This window comes from Nomascus leucogenys, chromosome 13, assembly GCF_006542625.1.
Source record: "Nomascus leucogenys isolate Asia chromosome 13, Asia_NLE_v1, whole genome shotgun sequence".
In the NCBI taxonomy this organism is placed as follows: Eukaryota; Metazoa; Chordata; class Mammalia; order Primates; family Hylobatidae; genus Nomascus; species Nomascus leucogenys.
In genome coordinates this window covers 55,967,051-55,982,919 of record NC_044393.1, presented here as the reverse complement: position 1 = coordinate 55,982,919, position 15,869 = coordinate 55,967,051, and the positions used below count along the sequence as shown (strand labels likewise).

Here is a 15,869-nt window from a genome sequence, read left to right as displayed (position 1 = left end):
TTATGTGTAAGTCTATAGAACTGAAATTATGCTCTTTGGAATACGGAAGAATCAAGCCCAACTGTGATATATATATATATATATATATATATATATATATATATATATATATATATATCGCATATATATATATCTGATATATATATTAGCATATATATGTGATATATATATATCGCACATATATATTAGCATATATGTGATATATATATTAGCATATATGATATATATATATTAGCACATATATGTGATATATATATTTAGCACATATATGTGATATATATATTAGCATAATGAAATGAAAGAACTGGTTCATTTGAAGAGGAAATATGTATGCACATGTGCCAATAAGCTAAATATAAATATATTCCTCTCTAATCTTTTTTTCATCATCGAGAAATTATTTCAGCAATTCAAATAAAAAGAATCTGTACAAGGTCTGAACTTCGCTATTGTTTATCAGAATAGTGAAAACATCCTCTTCTGAATTAAAAAGTACTCTTCCTGCCTTTCTTCAAAAGAATAGTAGGGAATAGTTGGTCCAGAAGTGCCACAAAATGTTTATCCTACATTTATAGAGAGGAATAAACATTTCATTATAGGGCATGGTCCTCTGTACAGGCAGGTAGAGTGTGATTTTAAAAGGACAGGTTGCCAAAGAAGAGGAGTTTTTTTCTAGATACCTGTGAGACGGGGAAAAGCTCAAAGGGCAAGGAAGAATTTGAATCATCTAGACCTTCAAAGGCCACGCAGGGCTTCCAACTCTGGCTGTGAATTAGAATCACCTAAAGAATCTAGAAAAATATTGATGTCTGGGCCTCATCCCACAGTAATTAAATTATAACCTGGGAATGGAGCGCAGGCAAGGGTGTTTTTATTTTTTATTTCATTTTTTTGAGACAGGTTCTCGCTCTGTTATCCAAGCTGGACTGTAAGGACATGATCATGACTCTCGGCAGTTTCCACCTCTTGGGCTCAGGAAATCCTCCTGCCTCAGCCTCCCGAGTACCTGGGACTATAGGCACACACCACTATACCCAGCTAAGTTTTTTTAGAGATGGGGTCTCACTGTGTTGCCCAGGCTGATGAGTGTTTTTAAAAAGTGTCCCTGTTGATTCTTCCTTGCAGCCAGGCTTAGGAACCATTGGGCTTTTGCACACATTTAAAAAAAAAAAAAAAAAAAAATGTCTGGGCTACCTCAAAGTCAAACAGGTAGCTATTTTTAAAATTAAAAAATTAAGTATATATTTATATCTGATTATACTTAAACATAGACACTGTTAACATAGAGTTTTTTTCTATGTAATGTATTAACTACAGGTAATTACAAAATATTTTATAAATAATTTAATGGTCTCTCTAAGGTTAAACAATACCTCCAATAAATAATGAGATATTTAAGAGGTGAAAATATTTTTAAAGTAAGATATTTCAATTACTTTTAGGAAATCTGAAGGATATGTCAAAGTTTAAAAGTCCTTTAAATGGGAAATGGATAAGGCAAGTAGTGTTCTTCCTAACTTGGAATATTTTTAAGATATTAAATATCTTCTTCTATTAAAAAAAGAAAAAACTGTTCAGGCCAAAGTTTAAAATTAAGGCATTTGGAAACTAATTCATATTTTCTAGAATGCCTCCTTTAATAAGACACTTGAAAAAAAAGTCACTAAATGTCTTTACAAATAAGTACCTAAGATTCTAATAATCCTTGAGAAGTAATTATTTTTCAGCTAATTTTTGAGTTCTAGAGTAAAGGTGTTCTTGAAGATTTCACAAGTCTGTAAAGAGTTGTGGGAGCATCGCAATTGATGAAAAAGGGAGGCAGGGAAATAGGAAGGGAAGAAATGTCAGGCATAAAAGAGGCCCTGTAGTTACTTCCTGCTGCCATGCTGGAGAAAGCTATACTAATCATACTAGATAACTCACTCTTGTGGACAGAATTGACACAAAAAGTCTCATCTCTATTTTTTCATATTCATAACCCTGGAACAAGACCAGCAGAGGAAGGTCAAGTCACAATGGTTCGGATTTCTCCTGCTGTGTTTGTGTGTCTCAGTTATACATGACAAAAGAATTGAATTGCAAAAGACACTGAAAAGACTAACTCATTTTCCTTGCTTTTAGCACACCACTAACACCTGCAGACACTAAGGAGCTGTTTGGAAGCATCATTTAAGGAATGAGACAAAGGTTACAATGATTACATCTTTTTCTTTAAAGAGCTCGAGGAACACAAAGATAACCAAAATTGAGACTAAACCCAGATGAAAATAGATGTCATCAATTATTCCAAAGAATTTCCAGAAGCACTCAATAGTAAGACAGTCAAAATATCAGGGACAATAAGGAAGTCATTAGTCTGTTTAAACCGAGAATATTCTCCAATGCCACCGACAAATGAGAAAAAACCAAAGCTGCAAATAATCCTAGCACTGGACATTGCTTAACCAAACAATCAGCAATGCCAACATCTTTTCTCCAGGGAAGAGTTCAGGTAGGAAAAGAGCTATACTTCTGAAATGCCAGCTTTCGCAATGGTCTATTGCATTTGAAATCCAAGTTCGATGATTGCTATGCTAATTTAAACCACAGAACACTAACTTGTTTTTGATTCTAGCCTAAAGTATTAGGCTGAATGTTTCTCTCCTTGTTTGATGCCAAGAACAAGATGTAGAAACCAATTAAACTGCACAGTCCATCCTTTGTCTCTGCAAACTTCGATCTGATCAAGAAAATACTTTTTAGCATCCTCCTCATTTTTCCCCACTGTGAGGGCATCCCGGATATATTCAATGTCTTCTTTGCTTGTTAACTGGGGCATTCCCGTCATCAGCATCATGGAGAACAGGATGATCAGCAGGTTTGTGTGATGACGAAGGGCTAGATAAGCCTTTACACAGATGTCCTGGATAAAGGAGAAGAAAATGCTGTTACTGTTGTTATGGTAACTAACAAGTAGGCTGAAGATTACAGGGATGTACTGAAATATACATAGCATTACCTGTCCATGAGGAGAAAACATCACAAACAAGGTAGGTCCCTGCCTCAGATGAAAAACTTGATGAGAAACTGTTTTTATAATCTCTTAAATACTTTCGTGTAGTTGCATATATCCAGGGAGTGCTCAAGGAAAACTAATTGATACAGACAAGTTTCATCTTATTTCTTATGCTACCTTTTTAATTCAGTTTCTTTCCCAAGAGATTGAGGCTAGACATTTCTGTAATTTCTGAAGAGCAATGAGTCAGCTTTTGAACATCATACTGTAATCAATAAACTTTATGTAAGTGTAAATAATGTTTGCCAAGAACTAATGAAATCCAAAGAACTGATGGAAATGTTTGAGATTTAGTTTTCATGTTTATTTTATACTCTGTTCAAGTCTAAGAAAACAGATGAATTGGTCGGGCGCGGTGGCTCACGCTTGTAATCCCAGCACTTTGGGAGGCCGAGGCAGGCGGATCACGAGGTCAGGAGATCGAGACCATCCTGGCCAACATGGTGAAACCCTGTCTCTACTAAAAATACAAAAATTAGCCAGGCATGGTGGCACGCACCTGTAGTCCCAGCTACTCGGAGAGGCTGAGGCAGGAGAATGGTGTGAACCCGGGAGGCGGAGCTTGCAGTGAGCCGAGATCGCGCCACTGCGCTCCAGCCTGGGCGACAGAGCGAGACTCCGTCTCAAAAAAAAAAAAAGAAAACAGATGAATTAGCTTTTCACTTTCGGATAATCAAAATTGTTAAATGAACTTTGAAATTTTAATACAAATTCTGAACACTGAGTGAGAGAGAGGGCTTTAAAAAATGCTATGGCTCATGGTCCCCCAAAAAGCTTTGGAGCAGGTGATACAGGTGAGTTAAGTCTGCTTATTAAGCAACAGGTATGATTATGCCATTTAAATTGTTCCAAAGCATAGAAAAATGCAAGAGTCTCAATTTTACAACATGAGAATAATCCAACCTTAATACCATAACTTGACAAAGATAGTATATTAAAGAAAACTAAAGTTAGTGATTTTATATATATATATTTCAAATAATATTGAGCATAATGTTAAAAGATTAATACACCATAGCCAAATAAGGTTTATTCTAAAGCTGAGGGATTAATTCACCATAAGGTACTGTATTAACATCTATTTTTGATTTAAAAAATATATGACTTCATATGTCATTAAAATATAACAATGTGAAGAATTATTTGAAATTATAAAAATAATTCTAAATAATGAAATACCAGAAAAAGAAGTGAAGTATTAAATCAGAAAAGTGGGCCTGGTGTGGTGGCTCACACCTGTAATCCCAGCACTTTGGGAGGCCAAGGTGGGTGGATCACTTGAGGTCAAGAGTTCAAGACCAGCCTGGCCAACATGATGAAACCCCATCTCTACTAAAAATACAAAAAAATTAGCTGGGTGTGGTGGCATGGGTCTGTAATCCCAGTTACTCAGGAGGCTGAGGCAAGAGAATTGCTTGAACCCGGGAGGTAGAGGTTGCAGTGAGCTGAGATCACACCACTGCACTCCAAACTAGGCAACAGAGTGAGACTCTGTCTCTAAATAAATAAATAAAATAAAACAAAATAAAATAAAATAAAATCAGAAAACTGAAGATAAACTTATTATTTACAAATGACCTAATTGTCTTTAAAAAATCAAGTATTATTGTAACTAGTTTTTAATAAACTAGCTTTTTATAACAATTAATAAATAGAATGCTGTAAGTAGGATCCACAAGTTGGAAAGTAAAATGCAAAAACAGATGCTAAAATCAATGGTAACAACAATAACATGATTCCTAGGATGAACACATAAAACATGTAGAACCTATGTTTTTATAATTTTTATAATTTATAATTTTTATACTCTTAAAAAATTATAAAACTTTAATCTCTGAAGAGCAATGAGTCAGTTTTTGAACATCCCTCAGTGACGAGACTGCTTATAATGATATAAATTATTGTTAGATTAATCTATAAACATAAAATTTCAATACAAATTCTTATTGGGTGTTTAAATTCAGATATGGTTTAAAGTTCATCTGAAATAATTAGGGCCTGAGAGAACATTTTGAAAAACTATAATAATGAGAAGTAGTGCTTGCCAAACCAGATATTAAATCATTTTATAAAACTACATTATTAAAAACAGTGTGAACCAGTATGTATTCTTCTCCCAAAAAGACAAGGAATTTTGTGGAACAGAAGGGAAAGTTCAGAGACATACTTAAGTACATAAATATGATATACAATACAGGTGACTTTTCAAATTGGTGGGGAAAAGATCTATTATTTGATAAATGGGACCAGGACAAGTGGTTCATCATTTGGGGGAGAAAATAAAATTCTACTCCATGTGATATACCAAAAATAAATTCCACATGAATTAAATGTAAAAAGGGAAAATATTTAAATAATCATGGAGTGGGAAAGGACTTTATGAAGATGACTTCCATGGTGGACTCTATGAGGAAAAGATGGTAAGACTACAGGAACTTAAAACTTTCGAGAGAAAAAAAGCTATATATAATATTAAAAGAGGCTTAATGACAAAAGAAAATGTATTTGCAACATGACAGATCACTCTTTCAGCCCTAGCCCCCTAATAGTTCTTAAAAATCAATAAGAAAGAGATAGTTGGCTAGAAATACAGGCCAAAAACATAATAAAAGTTCACACTGTAAGACATAAAAACAGATAAACCTATGAAAAAATATGCAATCTCATTAATATTAAAAAATGTAACTTAAAATGAGATGGAAAATTTACCTACAAACTGGAATTTTTTTTTTAGTCTTTTAAGGACAATACCCAATGTTCACATTTTATAAGCTGATGGTAGATAGGAATACATATAATATTACCAGCAGATAATTTGATTAACATGCATCAGAAGCTTTAAAGTGCTTATAAATGTTATATAACTTAATTGTGATGGTGGTTACATGACTGATGCATTTGTCAAAATTCATAGAACTGTACACCTCCAGCAGAAAGGGTGATTTTACACCTCCAGCAAGCTGCAGCTGACCCAAGGAGAGGAGGCCAGTCTGTCTCCCGTGCATCCCACACACCCCCCGCACTGCTTGACACAAGACAGGAAACCCCTGGCTTGGGCCCACAGCACAGACTCTCCATCCTGGAGCGCTTGCACTGAGCCACTGCTGACCTGCATCTCTCTGGGTGGAGTCCCCAGGTGACAAGCAAATGACCCTTGGCCACAACCAATACCAAAGTCCCTTCCTCTGCTGCCTCCAAGTTGGGGAAGGAACATAAACACTGAGATTACCCGAGAGCTGCAGTGGGCATCCAAGGAGTGCCAAGTCATGATCTACAGACAGCACTCAAGGAGGAGAGAAACCCACACTTTCAGAGCATTGACAGAGAACATGGCTGCAACTGTGAGGTAACATGGGGGAGCCCCACAACCAAGCAAGAGTCTACCAACTGACCAATAAGCCTAAGTGCCACCTGCTGGATCATACCCCAAAGCTTCAACACCAAAAATACCTCACTAACATACCTCCCTCTGAAACCAGGGACAAGAAGTCAGCTTCAAATAAAGACCCTGCACAAAGCCTTGGCCTGGTGAAAACATCCAGAAAAGAATTCTGTTGACTGTACTCAATCTACAACTGGTTAAAGGAGCACCCACATGCAGAGATGAGAAAGGACCAACACAAGAACTCTCGTGACTCAAATGGCCAAATTGTCGTATGTCCTCCAAACAACCACACCAGTTCTCCAACAAGAGTTCTTAACCAGGCTGCACTGGCTGGAATGACAGACACAGAATTCAGAATATGGACAGGAATAAAGATCATCGAGATTCAGGAGGATGGCAAAACCCAATCCAAGGAAAATAAGAATCACAATAAAGTGATGCAGGAACTGAAGAATGAAATAGTTGGTATAAAAATGAACCTAATGGGTCTGACAGAGCTGAATAACACAATATAAGAATTTCACAATGCAATCACAAGTATCAATAGCAGAATAAGCCAAGCTGAGAAAAGAATCTCAGAACTTGAAGACTGGTTCTCTGAAATAAGACAGTCAGACAAAAATAAAGAAAAAAGAATAAAAGGAAATGAAAAAAAAAAAACAAAAACCTCTGAGAAGTATGGGATTATGTAAAAAGGCCAAATCTACAAATCACTGGCATCCCTGAAAGGGAGGAGGATAAAGCAAAGAACTTGGAAACACATTTCAGGATATCGTCCATGAAAACTTCCCGAAGTTTGCTAAAGAGGCTGACAGTCAAATTCAGGAAATACAGAGAACTGCAAGATTCTACACAAGAAGATCATCCCCAAGATACATAATCATCAGATTTTCCAAGGTTGAAATGAAGGAAAGAATGTTAAAGGTAGCTAGAGAGAAAGGGCAGGTAACCTACAAGGGAACCCCATCAGGTTAACAGCAGACCTCTCCACTGAAACCCTACAAGTCAGAAGAGATTTGGGGCCTATATTCAACATTCTTAAAGAAAAAATCTTCAACCAAGAATTTCATATCCAGCCAAACTAAGCTTCCTAAGTGAAGGAGACTTAAGATCCTTTTCAGATAAGCAAATGTTGAGGGAATTCATTCCCACCAGACCTGCCTTACAAGAGACCTTCAAAGGAGCACTAAATATAGAAAGGAAAGACTGCTATCAGCTAATACAAAAAACACACTTAAACACACAGACCAGTGTCACTGTAAAGCAACCACACAAACAAGCTAACATAGTAACCAGCTAATAGCACAATGACAGGATCAAATCCATACATATCAATACTGACCTTGAATGTAAATGGGCTAAATGCCCCACTTAAAAGACAGAGTGGCAAGTTGAATAAAAAAGCAAGACCTAATGGTAATGCTGTCTTTAAGAGACCCATCTCATGAGTAATGACACTCATAGGCTCAAAATAAAGGGATGGAGGAAAATATACCAAGCAAATAGAAAACAGAAAAAAAGCAGGGGTTTGTCCTAATTTCAGACAAAACAGATTTCAAACTAACAAAGATCAAAAAAGACAAAGAATGGCATTACATAATGGTAATGGGTTCAGTTCAACAAGAAGACTTAACTATCCTTAATATATATATAAAGTAGCCATATATATATATTATAGATATATATAAAATCCAAATAAACACAATTAGAAATGAAGAAGGGAATGTTATTACTGACCCCACAGAAATAAAAACAACCATCAGAAACTACTACAAATATGCATACAAACTAGAAAACCCAGAAAGATGGATACATTCCTGGACACATACACCCTCCTAAGACAGAGCCAGGAAGAAGCTGATTCCCTGAACAGACCAATAATGAGCTCCAAAATTGAATCAGTAATAAATAGCCTACCAACCAAAAAAAGCCCAGGACCTGGTCAATTCACAGCTGAATTCTACCAGATGTACAAAGAAGAGCTGGTACCCTTCCTATATAAGCTATTCTAAAAATTGAGGAGAGACTGCTCCCCAACTCGTTCTATGAGACCAGCATCATCTTGATACCAAAACCGGGCAGACACAAAAAAAGGAAAACTTCAGGCCAATATCCTTGGTGAACATCAATACAAAAATCTTCAACTAAATACTTGCAAACTGAATCCAGCAGCACATCAAAAAGCTAATCCACCATGATCAAGTAGGCTTCATCCCCAAGATGTAAGGTTGGTTCAACATATGCAAATCAATAAATGTGATTCTCACATACAAAGAACTAAAGACAAAAACCACATGATTATCTCCATAGACACAGGAAAGGCTTTCGATAAAGTTCAACACCCTTTCATGTTAAAAACTCAAAATAAACTAGGTATTGAAGGAACATATCTCAAAATAATAAGAGCCATTTATGCAAACCCACAGCTAACATTATACCGAATGGGCAAAAGCTGGAAGCACTCCCCTTGAAAACTGGCACAAGACAAGGAACCCCTCTCTCACCACTTCTATTCAACATAGTATTGGAAGTCTTGGTCAGAGGAATCAGGCAAGAGGAAGAAATAAAGAACATCTAAATAGGAAGAGAGGAAGTCAAACTATCTTTGTTTGCAGACGACATGATTTTATATCTAGAAATCCCCATAGTCTCTGCCTAAAAGCTCCTCCAGCTGATAAACAACTTCAGCAAAGTTGTAGGATCCAAAATCAGTGTAAAAAATCACTAGCATTCCTATACACCAACAACAGCCAAACCAAGAGCCAAATCAGAAAGGCAATCCCATTCACAATTGCCACAAAAAGAATAAAATACCTAGGAATACAGCCAACCAGGGAGGTGAAAGATGTCTACAATGAGAATTATAAAACTGCTCTAAGAAATCAGAGAAGACACCAACAAATGGAAAAACATACCATGCTCATGGATAGGAAGAGTCAATATCATTAAAATGGCTATACTGCCCAATGGAATTCAATGCTATTCCTATCAAATTACAAATGACATTCTTCACAGAACTAGAAAAAACTATTTTAAAATTCATATAGAACCAAAAAAGAGCCCAAATAGCCAAGGCAATCCTAAGCAAAAAGAACAAATCTGCAGGCATCATGTTACATGACTTTAAACTATATTAAAAGGCTACAAAAACAGTATGGTAATGGTACAAAAACAGGCACAGAGACCAAAGGAGCAGAATAGAGAGCCCAGAAATAAGACCACACATCTATGACTGTCTAATCTTTGACAAAGCTGACAAAAACAAGCAACAAGGAAAAGACTCCCTATTTAATAAATGGTGCTGGGATAACTGGCTAGCCATATGCAGAAGATTGAAGCTGGACCCCTTCCTTATACCATATACAAACATCAACTCAAGATGGATTAAAGACTTACATGTAAAACTCAAAACTATAGAAACCCTAGAAGACAACCTAGGCAGTACCATCCTGGTTATAGGAATGGGCAAAGATTTCATGACAAAGACACCAAAAGCAACTGCAACAAAAGGAAAAATTGACAAGTGGGATCTAATTAAACTTAAGAGCTTCTGCACAGCAAAATAAATTATCAAGAGAGTGAACAGACAACCTACAGAATGGGAGAAAATATTTACAAACTATGCATCTGACAAAGGTCTAATATCCAGCATCTATAAAGAACTTAAACAAATTTACAAGAGAAAAACAATCCCATTAAGAAGTGGGCAAAGGACTCAAACAGATACTTCTCAAAAGAAGACATACATGCAGCCAATAAGCATATGAAAAAAGCTTAACATCATTGATCATTAGAGAAATGCAAATCAAAAGCACAATGAGATACCATCTCCCACCACTCAGAATGGCTATTACTAAAAAGTCAAAAAATAACAGATGCTAGTGAGGTTGTGGAGAAAAAGGAACACTTATACATTGTTGGTGGGAGTATAAATTAGTTCAACCATGATGGAAAGCAATGTGGCGATTCTTCAAAGAGCTAAAAGCATGACTACCATTTTGATCCAGCAATCCCATTACTGGGTATATACCCAGAGGAATAGAAATCATTCTACCATAAAAATGCATGTACAGAAATATTCACTGCAGCACTATTCACAATAGCAAAGACACAGAATCAACCTAAATGCCCATCGATGATAGGCTGATTAAAGAAAATGTGGTACATATATACCATGGAATACTATGCAGCCATAAAAAGAATGAGATCATGTCTTTTGTGGGAACATGGATGGAGCTGGGGGCTATTATCTTTAGCAAAAACGCAGAGACAGAAAACCACATACCGCATGTTCTCCCTTATAAGTGGGAGCTAAATGATAAGAACTTATGAACACAAGGAAGCAAACAACAGACACTGGGATCTACTTGAGAGGAGAGAATGACAGGATGGAGAGGAGCAAAAAAGATAACTATTGGGTACTGGGCTTAACGCCTAGGTGACGAAATGATGTGTACAACAAACCCCTGTGACGTGTTTACCTGTGTAACAAACCTTCATGTGTACCCCAAGCCAAAAATAAAAGAAAGGGTGATTTTTACTCTACGTAAAACATACCTCAATAAACTTGGCTTTAAAAACATCTATATCCTTTTACCCAGCAACTTCCATGCTAGGAATCTACCTTTAAAAATACTGAATAATTTTGCAGTGATTTATCTATAAGGATGTTCATTAGAACATGGTTTAAAATTGTGGAAACTTGAAAGCAATCTATTAATAATGTCCTACAATAGGGGACTGATAAAAAAATATTCACGAAAAGTACTTAAAATTGCATGTCCTGGAACTACTAGAAATATACTGTAGAAGGATATTTAATAAACATGTAAAAGTGTTTAAGAAGTAGGTATAAAACAATGCATCCCATTTTGGTAAATTAACACAAAATATTTCTATAGAAAAAAGAATATAAATTTATAGGACAAAAATTAATAGTGAGCTTTCTTTTGCTTTTAGCTGATATTGTCTGTGACATTTGTGTGTGGCAGGGTAACTGCAATGATAATTAAGGTCAGGCTTGTGTCATTCTGTATGTCAAGGCTGGGCAGTGTACACATCATCCTATGCGATACAAAACCCATGGAATATTCTGGCATTTTCTAAGTGAGACAGTATACAAAAAGCGCCCAGCATGGAGGCCGGTACCTAGTGAAGGCTCAATAAATGTCAGTCCTCTCCCTTGCCTACCATCCCCTCTGCATCTCCTCCCTGTTCACCAAGAAGTGGGAGACTTGTGTGGGCTGTTGCTGCTGCTGCCCAGCCATCACTTGTCCCCTGGAAGTGGCCCCAGTGCATTAGTGCTCTTGCATTCTTAATGACTCCACTTATGTCCGGAAATTATTTTATTTTGCTCATCCGTAGGACCCACTGAGGTCTCTCTCATTTCTTAGTAATTACACAGGCTAAGTGCAGACTTCACCCCAGGCAACAGCCTCATTAATTTGCCAACTTGCACAATTTTCACAAGGACATAGATGGGGATGCCTTTTGGTTTTGAATTAGAGTACATTCTGATTTTTAATTATTTTCTATCCTTCCATACACTGGGGGATCCACACAAATCCCCTGCTGTGTGAACCCACTGTGTGGTCAAACTCATTTTAATAGAAAATTTTCAAGGAGGGAAATTAAACTGAGGCCAAGTTATTATAACACCAATCCACTGGTGCTCAGTAAATACTTGTTAAGCAGTGACACAGGAATTCACCTATCTCTGCTGCACCCAAGGAGAGGCGTTAAAGGAAATAACTGCCCTGCTTTTCTCGAAGGCTACTTCACTCACATAAAGAATTTCTGTTGATTCTAATTTATTCAGATAGTTCTAATTTTCACACACAAGGATCTCTTCTATGAGAAAGAAATTTCTTCCCCAGTTTAACTGCATGTCCCATGCTTGTCAAACAGTGTCGAGATTCTGACGGGCTGTACACACTTAGAGACTTGGTGCAGCTTTAATCACCCTTTGCTGAAAGGCAGTGTGTTGTGGTGGTTAACAACACAGATTCACATCAAGCTGAATGAATTCTAATTTTGGCTTTATTACTGGTAAACTATATATCACTGGAGAAGTCACTTAACCTCTTTTAAATATAGATTAAGAATAATAAGAATGATACCGATTTCATGTTGTTGTGGTGAGATTTAAGTGCTACATAAGTAGTTGGCTATGATTACTAATCAATACCACGAGGAGCTGCATTATTGAATACACATACTGTTCAACGCTAAGGGGCTCACTGTCCCTCTAGACCATCTGCCCACAAGGTCTCTTAGTAAAGGCCTAGGGGGTGAGGTAGGTTGGAGTCAGGGATAAGCCTCACTCCAACCAGTGTCAAAGGGAGGCTGTCATGGTGCTGGCCCACTGAGGTGGGCAGGATGGAAGCATACAGCAACACTGGCTTCCTGCAGGTGGTTCTCTCACCTTGGGGGGCACAGCTGAGCACCTGCCCTGCCCACTCAGCCCCAGAAGTTTCATTTCTGCCTTTTGGACTCAGCCACAGGGTCTGTGGGAGTGTTCTGATACTACCTTGGCCTAGAGGCCTGTGGTTTCAGGGACTATGAGGATGTGGCCTGGAGAGCTCAGGGGAAAACACAGAACACAGAAGTTACTGGCTGTAATTTTCCCTTCTGCCAGGGCTGCCTCTCCTTGACCTCAAACATCCTCATTCTCTCCTTCTTAACTGACTGTTGAAGGATTTGTATTATTGAGAGAAGAAGAGTAAGGGAAAAATCTGACTTCGAGGACTTGGTTTAATGCACTTGTTAATGAGTACAAATGTGGGGAACACTACATTATTATTAATGCCATTAGCTAGAACATTCTCCATTAGTAGCTAATAAATAGATTGAGCCTACGTAGTACATCTGCTCTCAATTTCATTGTTGATTCAAATGCCTTAATTATAGCATCTAGTACTAACAGAAAGAATTGTTTTTACAAAGCTACCGCCCTCAGAAGTCTTGGGAACAAAGGAATTCATTATCATTTCAGGGCCCAAACTTTTACTTGATTTGCTAACTGCCCCAACTATCAGTTCACTAAACTGAAAACAAACTACTTCTATATACAATCTACTAATTTATTAACCACTGATGAGCTGTGGCTGCTACAGACTGTCTGAGGTCACATGAAATACTTTTCTTAAGATCAAAATCCTCCATTTTCATCTAGAAATGAAGTGGAACCTCCACTTAGTTTTCCTAAATAGTAATGTTGCCTCTGCTAGAGGAAGGAGACAATGGATAAAAATCATTCCAGTCAAAGGCAGAGAATTTTATTTTGTTTTTTGTTTTTTTAATAAAAATCAATGCATTGGCTAGCCAGTCTTTAGGAATTATTTTGGCAAAACAGAGAAGGTCACTGATTATTAGACCTAATAGTGCATGAGAGCACACTTTCTGGTAAACCCGAAAGAGGAGTGTGTCTGGTACTTGGCCATGCTTTTGATGAGTTTGAATTAGGATTTTTATCTATAAGTACTTGAAAAAGGATTCTCAGACTAGCTCTGTTTACCAGGGGAAGGGCTGTACTGCCATCTTCTTGAATATTTAGCTAGAAGTGCATTAGAAACCTAAATGTTACAATAAGCTGTTCTACTTTAGTCAATATTCTGATAGCGTGCATGTAGGGGTGTGTGTGTGTGTCTGTGTGTGTGTATGATTTATCTTTCAGCCTTGTTCCAAAAAGGATTTAAGGTGGGCTAGTTGGAGATACAAAAGTCAAAATAACATTAGTTAGAACTGGCTGAAAAAAGGAAAGGAAACAATCCACAATGGGTTGGGGAAGGAGGCTAATTTAAAACTGTACATCACAAGTCCTATATACAGTCATGTACTGCATAACAATGTTTTGGTCAACCATGGACTGCATATATCATAGTTGTTCCATAAGATTATAATTCCATATTTTTACTGTACCTTTTCTGTTCAGATGTGTTTAGATACACAAGTGCATAACATTGTGTCACAACTGCCTACAGTATTCAGTAAGTAACATGCTGTACAGGTTTGGAGCCTGGGAGCAATAGGCTATATCATATAGCCTAGGTGTGTGGAAGACTACCATCTAGGTTTGTGTAAGTTCACTCTGGTGTTTACACAATGACGAAATTGCCTAATGATGCATTTCTCTGTATGTATCCCCACTGTTAAGCAATGCATGACAGTACTTGCTACAGGAAGTCTTCAAATATATCTCTAGCTAAAAGGACATAATCTGTTACTCTAGTCAATGTTCAGAAAATTTAAAAGAAAACATCTCTATTTAGGAGAAGCACAGCTTTTCTAGAAACTAAGACCAATAGAATTTTCACAAGATCTTGATAGAGTATGTTTTGTAATATGGTAAACAATGTCCTTGACAATATTCTATGTTAGACAAAATGTTCTGAAAGAAACTAAATATTGAGAGAATAATGTCAATTAAAAGGTTATTATCTTTCCAGTTTTGGATTCATATATTTTCCAGAATAGTAATTTAAATTTGACAAGCTTAATAAAGTCCTAATAGTTTGACAAGCCCCACAAGTCTGCATATGGGGGAGATATCACACCAACATATTCAAACTCCTACAAATGGCTGAAATCAGACCCGTCTTTGAGGATATCTTCCAATGCATAATATGGAGAGATAGTGAGTACTGAAAGTCTTCACACTAAGACAGAGGAGGCTGAGCCTGGCCTAGTCAGTGGGTCAGGGTGCAGATCCCAAGACGGAATCCTTTATCAGCTCAGTACATTATGGGTGACAGATGAACTGGTCATCTCCCGCTTGACCTGTAATAGACCTTAATTATGGTTATTTGTGATTAATCGAATGAGCTCCAAATGACTTCTTTGCTCTGCTCTACCCTCCACCCCTGTAATCCAGCCTATGTACTGCTTCAAGTTGGACCCAAATTTCCTTTCTTGACTCAAATTCGACTACACACTTCCAGAAATACCCACTTTCTAGCCATACCAGGTAAATATACTTCTTGTTCCTAAATACTGATTGTATGTACTTTTCTAACTTCATGCACTTGCTCGTGCTGTTCTTTCTGTCTGGATGTTCCCTCCCTTCCCTGTATCTGCCTGGAAAAATGAAACTGAATGCATCCCTTAAGGCCTGAGAAAAACACATGCTTCTCTGAATAGCCCTTTTCTATCCTCTAGGGCAGGATTAATTGCTCCCTCTGCAAACCACTGTGGACACTCTTAGCACAAAGTATTCCTTGGCACAAAGTTATGTAAGTAGCTTTCTTGCCATGTTCTGGGACCATGCTCTGTTGTCTCACCTGTGCCCAATAGAGTGTCTGATACACTACAGATAATCTGCATATATAAGATGGATGAATGCTTAATGTTCAGAAGCCAAGTTCAATATTGGACAAGATTCACTACTTTAAAATCAGGATGAATTAGGGAACAATTGTATTTGAAAGGGAC

At 37.2% G+C, this 15,869-nt stretch overlaps 1 protein-coding gene across 2 annotated transcripts in view; it reads right to left on the bottom strand.

Annotated features, from left to right (window-relative positions):
- Nucleotides 1-885: 885 nt before the first annotated feature.
- PIK3CG (phosphatidylinositol-4,5-bisphosphate 3-kinase catalytic subunit gamma) overlaps nucleotides 886-15,869 on the bottom strand; it is a 42,523-nt gene continuing 27,539 nt past the window's right edge. The window contains exon 11 of one of the 2 annotated variants that reach the window (XM_030825743.1): nucleotides 886-2,902. In XM_030825743.1, the coding sequence (XP_030681603.1) occupies nucleotides 2,624-2,902 (279 nt within the window). In that variant the 3' untranslated portion in view covers nucleotides 886-2,623. The remainder of the gene's footprint in view (nucleotides 2,903-15,869) is intronic. The other variant, XM_012512141.2, reaches the window with a different exon arrangement.